The sequence below is a fragment of the Microplitis mediator genome, chromosome 5 (genome assembly GCF_029852145.1).
Source record: "Microplitis mediator isolate UGA2020A chromosome 5, iyMicMedi2.1, whole genome shotgun sequence".
Classification (NCBI taxonomy): Eukaryota; Metazoa; Arthropoda; class Insecta; order Hymenoptera; family Braconidae; genus Microplitis; species Microplitis mediator.
In genome coordinates, this window is record NC_079973.1 from 2,273,661 (window position 1) to 2,285,752 (window position 12,092).

At 29.7% G+C, this 12,092-nt stretch overlaps 1 protein-coding gene across 8 annotated transcripts; it reads left to right on the forward strand.

The window, feature by feature from the left end:
- Positions 1 to 33: 33 nt before the first annotated feature.
- LOC130669021 (protein ECT2) lies at positions 34 to 11,247 on the forward strand. Of its 8 annotated transcripts, none has more exons than XR_008990102.1 (17): positions 34 to 741; positions 1,331 to 1,541; positions 2,575 to 2,710; positions 2,794 to 3,003; positions 3,496 to 3,642; positions 3,721 to 4,713; positions 4,906 to 5,040; positions 5,439 to 5,688; positions 5,779 to 5,906; positions 6,004 to 6,841; positions 7,661 to 7,815; positions 7,918 to 8,003; positions 8,243 to 8,335; positions 8,747 to 8,921; positions 9,210 to 9,237; positions 9,933 to 10,051; positions 10,628 to 11,242. XR_008990102.1 is itself a non-coding variant. In XM_057471671.1 (17 exons), exons 2-17 carry the CDS (start codon positions 675 to 677, stop codon positions 10,668 to 10,670), a joined length of 3,786 nt encoding a protein of 1,261 aa, XP_057327654.1. In that variant the 5' UTR covers positions 34 to 223; positions 367 to 674; the 3' UTR covers positions 10,671 to 11,240. The 8 variants fall into 8 exon arrangements, 7 of the variants coding, with proteins under 7 accessions (XP_057327654.1, XP_057327658.1, XP_057327655.1 ...); XM_057471671.1 differs by lacking the exon at positions 9,210 to 9,237 and having other exon boundaries at positions 34 to 223; positions 367 to 741; positions 10,628 to 11,240; XM_057471675.1 differs by having other exon boundaries at positions 9,933 to 11,247.
- Positions 11,248 to 12,092: the final 845 nt, after the last annotated feature.

Consider the following 12,092-nt stretch of genomic DNA (forward strand, 5'->3'; position numbering starts at 1 on the left):
AGATGTCGCTGTCTTCGCCTAGTGATTTACCCGAAAAAAAAAATGTCTATTGTTGGTTGCGCGTATCAAGATCAAGAGTGAGTGTACTCAACTCTATTTACATCTTCGTTACACATTAATTACATTTTTAAAAAATAACTGCAAGAGCGGGAGGGGGGAGAAGAATTGAGTTTTTTAAAATTTTTTGTAGTGGCAAGACAAGTTTGTGAGAAAGTTTTTTTACGTGAGTACTCAGTACTTATTTAGTGTCTCACTCCCTCATTTGTTAACCAAATCTCTGTACACTTTCAGTTACAAATATATACCTATATATATTTGTACTTACATATATACACGGAGTTTATTATATTAACTATATCTGTATAGTTGTCAGTTCATGTGTACAAAGTAACGTCAGTGCAACAAGGCGGGAGTATAATATAATATAATATATTTATTATTATGAGTGATAGTGGATTTATAAATATATAACTATGATGGATTTTAAATGATAAATATATAAGTGAATTATATTGTGGAATTGTAATAAAATAACAAGAGCTCGAGTTTGTAGCAGGTATATATTTGTTGATCGTTATCGCGAAATAATTTCGCGAGGTAAAACTCAAGCTAACGGACAACAACGGCGACGACGACGACGACGGGCGTCCTGATGTTGTAACGAAACGGTCAAAATGGAAGAACGCAGCGTTCATAGCAGTATCAGTGATATAAATAGTGAGGAGCCAGCGAAGACTGAACGTACGTTTTATCAACAACGAGTTGGTTTTTTTTTATTTTTTAAATTTCAGCTTAATATTATTTTTATCCATATTAAATATTTCTAGGCGGACAAAATAACAAATAATTGGCCTTGCATTTTGTCACACGGCTATTGTGCCATTTATTCTCAAGTTCAAATTTATCAGTAGTGTCCTAACCCCGAAATATTTAGCAATTTATACCAAGGGATGTTTTTTTTTGTTTTTTTAAATTTTTTTTTCCCAAGTGCTGATGGACTGATTTAATTATTTGAAATAATTGTTATTATTATTTAAATGAATCACTTTTATTTTATCACGGTCAATGGTCCAGTATGATGTTGATGCCCTTGAAAATTAATTCTGCAGATTTAATATATTTTGTTAGCTCTTTGTACTTGTCCTTGACATATTGGAGCCACAAAAAATTACGTCAGACGTTGTATTAACAACATTAATTCTCGTATCAAAAAAATAATAATAACTCCTTTATTTGTATATATATTTATTTTAAATATTCCGTATTTTTATTTTATTTACCAGTGTAAGATAAAGATTATTTTAATTCAAATATTATTTTATATTCACAGCAATAAATTTACCGAGAAAAAAGAGAATATGTTTGGTGGGATTGGCCAGCAATGATCCAGCACTTGGAACTGCTGCTCAGCAGTTCGGTGTTCCTGTTCTCAAATCAGAGACGGGAGCTGAATATATCGACGATACAACTTATTGTACGTACTTTATACTCAAGCATTTCGAAGGATCTGAGTATGAAATATTACACAAAAGTCCTCACAGGTAAATTATATTTATTACTAATTAATTTATTCATTTATTATGTATTTTAATTACAAGAATTTCATGATCCTGAAGTTAGCAGACATTTAATAATTTTTGAATTTTCGTTTTTCAACAAATCAATTGCAAAAAAATATAATAAAAATATACACATGTAGAAAATTTAAAAAACTACCGGTGAAATTTTTTCAAATATTTTTTTTTTATTATTTATTGTTTTAAAAATTATCAGACGTATGTTAACTTCAGTATCATAAGTTAGCCGACTTAATGATTTTTGGATTTTTTTTTTCACCAAATGAATTACAAAAAAAAAAAACTAAAAAAATGCACATGTGGAGAATTAAAAAAACTGCAGGTGCAATTTTTTCAAATATTTTTTTTTTTATTATTTATTGTTTTAAAAATTATCAGACGTATGTTAACTTCAGTATCATAAGTTAGCCGACTTAATAATTTTTACGATCCTGAAAGTAGCAGACAATTAAAAATTTTTTGATTTTTTTTTATTAATTAAATTTCAAGAAAAATAAAAAACTAAAAATATGCACATGTAGAAAATTTAAAAGACTACAAGTGCAATTTTTTAAAATATTTTTTTTTTTATTATTTCTCGCTTAAAAAAAATCCGAAAATTACTAGACGTCGGCTAACTTCAGTATCATTAATTTTTGGATTTTTTTTTTCACCAAATGAATTACGAAAAAAAAAAAATTAAAAAAACTACAAGTGCAATTTTTTCAAATATTTTTTTTTTTATTATTTATTGTTTTAGAAAGTATCAGACGTATATTAACTTCAGTATCATAAGTTAGCCGACTTAATAATTTTGGATTTTTTTAAAAACGAGAAATAATAAAAAAAAATAATTAAAAAAATGCACCTGTAACTTTTTTAATTTTCTACATGTGCATTTTTTTATTTTTTTTTTGTGTTGAAAAACAAATCAGGAAATTGTTAATTGTCTTCGCGTCAGGATCATAATTTATTGGATCCTTTGCCTCTGATAACTATAAGAGTTTTTTTTTAATAGAATACTGGGGCCCACGGCTCTTCTTCAACTGGCGGACAAGAAAGAATCTTTACCGAGTATCAATAGACCCATGTTCACAAGATCAATGCTAGGAACTGTCGTGGTGTTCACAGGTTTCAGAAAGAAAGATGAATTGGTAATTTAAATTGTTAACTAATTTATTGTGTTAATTACTAGGTCATTTATTTACGTATTTAAATGTATGTTTATTTATTGCAGACAAGGCTCATCAATATGATTCACAGTATGGGTGGTAGTATTAGAAAAGAAATGGGTGCTAAAGTGACTCATCTAATAGCTAATTGCTGTGGCGGTGATAAATATAGATATGCTGTGACATTCAGGGTGCCGATAATGTCAATGAATTGGGTTGTTGCACTCTGGGACGCTAAGAATGACGCAACAAGTTATGGAAATAACGAAGATGTGGTATGTGTATATTTTTTATTACATACATATTAGATAATTACATGCTACAGATAGAGTAGAAGACTTAGTATCTGATCAGGGAACTAGCACCCGATCATTGCGTGTATTTGTATGTCTATATTTAGTCAAACTTGGTAAATATAGATATTCAAATATATGAGTGATCGGGTACTAGTTCCTTGATCAGGTACTGGGTCTCTTATTTCCAAGAAGATTTTAAATTTCTGGATTTGTAGCTTTGCTATAAATTGCGCGAAATTTGAAAATTTAACATCCGATTATTTTTGGTCCAAGTACTCAATATTCCTTTCATTTTTATCATTATCTTGGACAATAATCAATTTTTTATCAATAAATTACTACTCGAAATCGGTAAATTCTTTGGGTCTGTCTCTAAATACAGTCAATTCGAGTGGAAATGGAAAATAGAGTGAAAATTGAGCCCGATAATTAAACTGTATGACTAATCATGTATGAAAATTTTAATTGCAGATAAATCACTTCAAACTTAAACCTTTCTTTGGTGCCCGCGTGTGTTTCTTTGGATTCCCGGAAGATGAAAAGAGACATATGTGCGAAGTGTTACAGCAACAAGGTGGCGAGCCAACGGAAATCGACGATCCTGAATGCAGTCATGTCGTAAGTGTCTATAGATTAATAAATAAATATCTAAGTAAATTTAATTATTTATTTTTATTGTGGCACTAACTTGTCTAGATCATCGATTTAAACAGCCAGTACTTCATCACCGAGTCACAACAAAATATTAAAAATAAATTAAATTTACACCATCCTAGTAATTTATCACCTATCACTCCATCTCATAATAAAACATTCGCTTATTACGATTCAGAAACCCTGGGAATGCATTCCGTTGGTCCTAATGACGATGATTGTGAGTCTGTTGACAGTAGAATCAATAGCATAAGTTCATTGATGACACTAGACTCTGTTAACTTTGATAGACATTCAGTTGCTGTCAATAATAACAATAATATTTATGATAACAACAGTCAAGACTCAGCAATTTTCATGGACTTCAATTCGCGGTCTGAATCTCCCGGTCTCTCTGACGAATCTGAATTTCAGAATGAATTTACCGATACTTCCTCCCCGTCAAAAACTCCCTCGTCTTCTTGCAAACTAAAAAATTCCCCGCCAATAAAAGAGCGCCAGCCAAGAGCTTCAAATATCAGCGTTTCTATGTCACTACGACGTTATATGAAATGGAAAAAATCTAAATCATGTTACTCGCTCCCCAAAATGACATTGAATCAACCGCGATTCGTTAAAACCCAATCATACTCCGCTTTACTTAAAGATAATCCCGAAGAATTTTTAACAGTCGATTCAAAGGCTAAAATATCCCGGGCACCTCGGCGGTCCCCATCACAAACTCATTACAGTCCGCGTAGAAATTCATTGGTAGCATCATTATACGACATGACATTTACCCCATCATTTAAACACACAATTAAAATAAACGATAACAGTAACAACGATGACGTATTCGAGGATAACGACATTAAACATAAACGTTCATTATCATGTGGGTTGCTTTCTATCCAAACTAAAAGAACTAAATTGTCATCTGCTTCAAATTTACTCGAGTACACTGAGGGTTTTAGTACAATTGATAAGATAACGGACTCTAATACTGATTCATTGAGAGATAAATACACCAGGCAGAAGGATCGACCATTTAGGATGGTACTTTAGTTCATTATTTTTTAATTGTTGTCAAGGGGATTTGCAGTCGGCAATTGTTGTGGTGACGGAACTAAAAACCATGTCCTTGTCATGCTAATGCTGTCTTATGAACAAAATAATGTGTCGTCCTGGTCTATGTTATTGTCGTTCAATTTTTTTTTAAAATATATATAAATTTATTTAATTTTTAAGGTCGTTGACGAATCAAATGTCAATACACTACCCGACCTGGCCTCAGTACGAGCTTACATTGTAAAGGCCGAGTGGTTTTGGACATCGGTACAAAATGAAGGCGCTGCTGATGAAAAGGAATATCTATTTGAAGATGTGAATACTATTTTTAATTTTATATTTTTCCCGCCCTTTTGGCTTTAGTGTCTAAATTTAAAACCAAAAGGGCGTATAATTTTTTTTTTATTACTAATCATGTTGTAGACTTCGGCTGCCCAATTTCAAAACAGTAACTGATAAAAATAAAATTTTTGAAACATGAATTGAATCTTTTTCTCCAGACTCCACTGGAACTAAAAAGAAAAAATCAATTTTTAAAAATTTGTCCCTTACTGCGTTTCGAAACTGGGCAGACGTTATTTTTTTTATTTTTAGTTATAAAAGTTTACAAAACGATTGGCAATAAAAAAAAACTTCGCTCTTTTGGCTGTAGAAAGTTTTTTAAAACCAAATTTGATTTAAAATCTGACATATGTATTTTCTTTTTATTTAAGTATCTGGAGTCGATGTTATCACCAAGTGCATCAGTACGTAAAGATAGTCAGCAAGCTGCAACACCAACAACAGCATCAACAAGACGAAAACGTAAACGTCTTGCTGAGACATTGTCAAGCCTCGTGCAAAATGGTGCCGATTCACCGGCTGTACATAAAAGAAGATCCAGCATCAGCGATGCAGGCCATCTGAGTGTTAGTGGGAGCTTCTTAGATTGCACTGCGAGTCCTGACAAGCAGATGCTAGATGGTAATTATGATAATAGTCATACTTAAATGATCTATTGAATTTAAATTTCCATAAATTAAGACATAAATTTATTGTTGTATTAACAAACAGATATTCCAGAAGTAGAAGCTGTAAGTACAGAGACCGCTCGTAAAAATTTATCGCCACGTCATCAAGTGTTTTTGGAATTGGTGCAGACAGAATCTAATTACGTTGGAATCCTCAGCACAATTATGACCGTAAGTAATTATAATTATAATCCTAATAGCACAAGTGTTTTAATTTTAAACAGCAGTCGCTTATTTATTTTTATTTTTATTTTTATTTTTTTTTTAGTTATTTAAGTCGCCTTTGGAGGATTACATCGAAACGAGCAACGAACTACTGAACAGCACAGAGGCTAAAATAATATTCGGCAATTTCCCGCCAATATATGAAGTCCACAAAAAAATGTTAGAAGAGTTGCGATATAGCGCAGCGCACTGGACTGAAGACATAAGCATAGGAAATATATTTTTAAAATACGCGCCAGATTTAATGAAAGCGTACCCGCCTTATGTTAATTTTTTTGAAAATACTAAAGAAATGTTGGAGCAGTGCGATCAAAATAAACCGCGTTTCCATGCATTCTTGAAGATATGTCAGACAAAACCCGAGTGCGGCAGACAAAGTTTGAAAGAGTTGATGATAAAACCTGTGCAACGATTACCCAGTATTAGTTTATTATTAACGGATATTCTTAAGCACACGAATAAAAATAATACGGATCACAGTGCTTTGGAATTGTCAATCAGTAGTATTAAAGAAGTAATGACGTATATTAATGAGGATAAGAGAAAAACGGAAGGCCAGCTAGCAATGTTCGATATATTCAATGAGATAGACAACTGTCCGCCTCATCTAGTCTCATCACACCGTTCGTTTATCGGTAAATGTGAAGTTATGGAACTGAGTGAAGGTTTGAGTGGTCGTGGTGATCATTTAGTTTTATTTTTATTCACTGATACTCTTGAGATATGTAAGAAACGTTCTAAGGCTTTCAATTCGCTCAAGAGTCCTAATACGGTCAATGGATTACATACCGTCAAACTTAATCAGGGAAAACCGTACAAACATATTAAGTTACTGTCGTTAAGTACAATTAAAAAAGTTGTAGACATTCGGGAAACTGATGGCAAGTATTTATTTGTAATTTACAATAAATAATAATTCATTTTCATGATACCAGCATTGAAATTTAAAGTTTCAGTGACTCTACAGTCAGTCGAAAGAAGCGAATTTCAGTCCAATGCAGTCAGCGAGCAGAGACATTTAAGTTTCGTCCCTTGGGAAGAAGCAAATAAAGTCTGCCCGCTGACTGAAGGCTTTTGCAATTTAAACTCTGATACTTGTAATTTATTTAATACACAGAAAAAAAGGATTTCTTGGCGTAAGAAATATTTTGCATTACAAATTGAAGACAAAAATTTTCTTAAGTCTAGAAAAAATTTCTTGCAGGAATTTTTTTATCGCCTCAAAAAATTTTTTCTTGCTCCAAGAAAATTTTTGTTTTCAATTTATAATGAAAAAAATTTATTGAGACAAGTAAAAATTTTCTTGGGGCGAGTAAAAATTTTTAGCGCCAAGAAATCCTTTTTTTTGTGTAATAATTTCGGAGCATTAATTTTATTTACGTAAATGACAGTTCTGACTGTGATTAAGTTTTATAAAAATTAGTGTCAATAATAAATAGTATTTATAGTTTCTGCTTAATTATAAATTGCAAATGACAATTTACGCTTACGCTGATAGTTGATCACACCATTGGTCTTAAATTTACTTGTTTCTGACTGGCTGCTGACACTGAAACTTTAAGTTCCAATGCAGGTAATCATAAAAAATCTAGTGTGTAACTCAGGATGAAAAACGATTGCAGACTTCACCTCGGTCTGAAATAGTTTTGTTTCATCCCTCGTCACACAATAAATTAATTGTATTAATATTTTTTAAACAGAATGTCAAAATGTATTCGCCTTAATGGTCAGAAATAATCAAGAATTAAAAGAAAAATTATATTCATTCACAATAACCGATGAGGAAGTTAACAAATGTAATTATTTACGGACTCTCTGCAGACAGATGGCCAATACAGTTTGCAAAGCCGATGCCGTAAGTTTACTTACTTACAAACTCATATTTTTATTTTTCATTCCATTAACGTCTGCCGACGCTGCAATTATCGTGAAAGTTATTTTTCATTTTTTTTTACAGGATACTTTCCTTATAAGTCTCGATTCACATCAACTTGAAATCGATACCAGTGACGTCGCGCTGGGGACATTAAGTAAAGCATTTAAGTGAGTATAATTTATTATGAAACCAAACTATAATATGTTCAGCAGTAGATTAGATCGCACTTTATTTCATTTATTTATTTTTTATTTTATTATAAGGTTCGCTTCGTCACTCGAGTCAAAATAAAAATAATTAAAAAAAATAATTTAAATATTATAATAATTATGTTAATGTTAATTTTTTCTTTCTCATACTGCATGGGTACGGAACAATAATGGGACACCGTGACGTTTGGTTGCAGGAGCCTATTTCATAATTTTTACCTGGAGTATATGGATCCGTATGTGTTCCTACTCAATAGCATGTGTGAGACTACGTTACATGTCCCAATACCGTTAGTGCTCGCAAAAGCCTAATTTTCTATACTTTATTTCATCGACTTTTACTTTGCCATCCACATTTTTTTTTTAATTTTATTTTGCTCGCAATTATTATTACCATTATATATTTTTAATTTTTTAATGAAACGAGATACAATTAACCGCACTGGCATGTTATTATTTTAATATAATAAAAGCACGTATCAGAAAGTTAACAAACTTTTGAAAATGTAACAAAAAAAAACATTTGTTTAACAAAAAAAAATTTCTGTTAATTAATAAGTTTGAAGTTGCGCGTGAATTTCACAATGTGAAATATAATATCCATTAAAATAATGAATGATGTATTCTAGACATTCATATAGATATATATATATGTGTATAGCAACGTACATACAATAAATTTTTTGTTATTTTTACATCAGGTTCGCATCACGTACCAGGATGAAAGTTGGCAGAGCATTCAGCTTCAATAAAACGCCGAGTAAATTAAAAAGAGCCATGTCCACGATGATGTCACCGTTCGGATCGACGAACAGCCTCACCCCCGCAAGCCAGCAACTTGCCCAAATGCGCTTGGCAAGTTGTAATAACATCAACGTTAGTTAATTTAATAATTATCAGATATTAATTATAAATTATTATTTTATATAATATTTCATTAATCTATTAAACCGTAATTTATTTATTACTCTGCTGAGCTTGCCTTCAATTACTTAACCGCCTATTATTTTTCTCACCGAGTGCCTCTGCTTGCTTTGTCAATTTAAAAAAATAATGATAATATCATACAATATATAAATATCTTATGGTAAATAAACGCAATATTTATACTGCATAACTCTAATCTGACGATATATTTTACCTGTTATCATGCCAATTCAATAGTATCAGGAAAAATATCGTCATGTTGCAAGTAAGTACTCAGAGCATGTTTTTTTTTTTATTTAATTGTGTCTATGGGACTGCTGGCTATGGGAATTGAATTTTTAATTATTAAGGAGGGAGGCTGGTCTGAGATCCAAAATAACGAGGATATTTTTGTGATTTTTTTTTTTCCATTCTTTATTAAAATTCTCAAAATTTGTGACATTGTTAAGCATCATTCCAAGAATATTCTGCTAAATTTTCATTAAAAAATATTGAAAAATAAGCCAGTGCTAGAGGGGAGAGGGGTGAAATAAAAAAACCAAAAGATTTTTTTAGTACATAAATTTATCTTGGATTTAAACGAAGGAATGAACAGAATATTCATTTTTGAATTTTTGGTAAAAGCGCCATCAAAAAACTCTGATTTTTGCCAAAAATTATTTTTTTTGTTTAATTAAAAAATAAGAAGTTATTGAAAAAAAAATCCTTCATTCGAATACAGCATGGAAACTTTTTTGAGGTGACTCGTCTCTCCCCACTACCACTGGCTTATTTTTCAATATTTTTTTCTGAAAATTTAGTAGGATATTCTTGGATTGATGCTTAACAATGTCACCAATTTTTAAAATTTTGGAAACGAGGATACTCTGAAAAAAAAAATCACAAAAATTTCCTCTTTTTTTTGTATCTCAGACCCGCTTCCCATTTAAGTGAAGAAAAAAAAAATTGAATCTCTTTTAGGAACTGGGCAATGGTGGTACAGATTCGCCGTCTAGAGATGAAGTTCTCGTCGCGCCGATGTCGGTTCAACCGACCAGGAAGGCTAAGTGCAGCTCCTTAAGTATGGCTTCATTAAGAAGGTTGTAATTGTTTATATAAATTTTATTAAAATATATCGAGAGTTAATTATCATCCTCTCGCTTAAATAACACCTGCGCTTTAAATATAATTACTATTATAATAATAAGCGTTTTATTTTTTAATGCTATCGTTATACGTACATATAATTTATATAACTAATAATTGTTTAGTATTTTTTTTTACATAATTTATTATCGACTGCTTTTTATGTTTATTATAAATAATTGGTTATAAATATAGCACTGGTTTGTGTGTTTAGTGTTGTCCTGATTAATGACGTTCATAATTACAATAATATAAGTGCCTTATATTTGTATATTTATATAAAAAAAAAAAAAAAAAAACTGAATAGTATTAGAAATAATTAAAGACAGACTGCGTAACTATCGTGCAAGTTAATTAACAAATTCATCATACAGGTCTTTGCTTCCAAAACTGCTTGATAATTGACTGCTTAAACTCGTAATTGGCTAATTACTCGCCATAATTCACATGCTCAAACGTTAATTAATAATTAACTGTTAGATGGTAACTTTTCTTTTTCTTGTTATTTAATTTTTATTCTGTATCTTCAGAAACTGTTCCGAGGAAACGATTCAGGAAAAAACAAACGTTTGAAAGTATACGACTATAATAATATACCATCGGGAATTTTACTGCAAGATTGTTAAATCAACAATATAATTATTATAATAATAATAATATAAGTAATTAAATATAAATTATTATATAATATTATTTATAGTAAAAAGAAAATATGAAATTTATTTAACAATCGCATTTTAATGATAGCTCTAAATTTATTTAAAAAATATATTAAAAAAAAATTATGTGCCATTAAAATAACAACAGCACAATTTGCCATGTAAATTAAATTTAAAAAAAAAATTTATTAAAAAAAAATTTAATGATAAATTTTTAATTAATAAAAAATAATAGAATTTTTATTGGCCAAAATTTTGATATTTATATAAATAATTGTATTAAAATAAAGTAATGACTAGGGCCAGGATTTTTGCGTTAACTAAAAATAATTAGTAATTAGTGGTGTGAAATTTTTGAATCACGGTAAAAATATTGGTCTTATTAAAAAATTTTTCAAACAAAAGTTGTAGGAAATTTAATTTCATAAAAAAAATGTCTCTTATATTTTTTTTTAGGATTAATAAGAAAGCCGTAGTTTCAAAATTAAGATTTTCATAATTAACAAAATTTTGAATCGTTCATTATGAATCTTAATTTTTGAATTGCAGTGAAAATATTGGTCCTATTAAAAAATTTTTTAAACAAAAGTTGTAGGAAATTTAATTTTAGAAAAAAAATGTCTCTTATATTTTTTTCTTAGGACTAATAAGAAAGCCGTATTTCAAAATTAAGATTTTCATAATTAACCAAAATTTGAATCATTCATTATTAATCTTAATTTTTGAATCACGGTTAAAATATTGGTCGTATTAAAAAAGTTTTCAAACAAAAGTTGTAGGAAATTTAATTTTATAAAAAAAATGTCTCTTATATTTTTTTCTTAGGACTAATAAGAAAGCCGTAATTTCAAAATTAAGATTTTCATAATTAACCAAATTTTAAATCATTCATTATTAATGTTAATTTTTAAATTACGGTGAAAATATTGGTCGTATACGAAAATCATAAGATACATTTTTTTTATAAAATTAAATTTCCTAAAACTTTTGTTCGAAAACTTTTTTACTAAGACCGATATTTTCTCCGTAATATCAAAAATTTGAACTACTCATTTTAAAAACAAGGCAAAAATCTTGTCCCTAGTAATGACAATAATGACTAGTTAGCTAATGGATTTAAATGAGCAGTAAACAGCAGTTTTGGATTAGCTAAAATTAAATAATAAATAATTACGTTACTTTAACATACTACAGATTTATAATTTATATTAAAATAAATATTTAAAGGCAATTTATTATTGCTGAGGATAAAATGCTTTGTACGCGTATTTTGCCGATATTAAATTTATAAAATTAATAATAAAATACTCGATATCACAGCAGTGCTGTATAAATA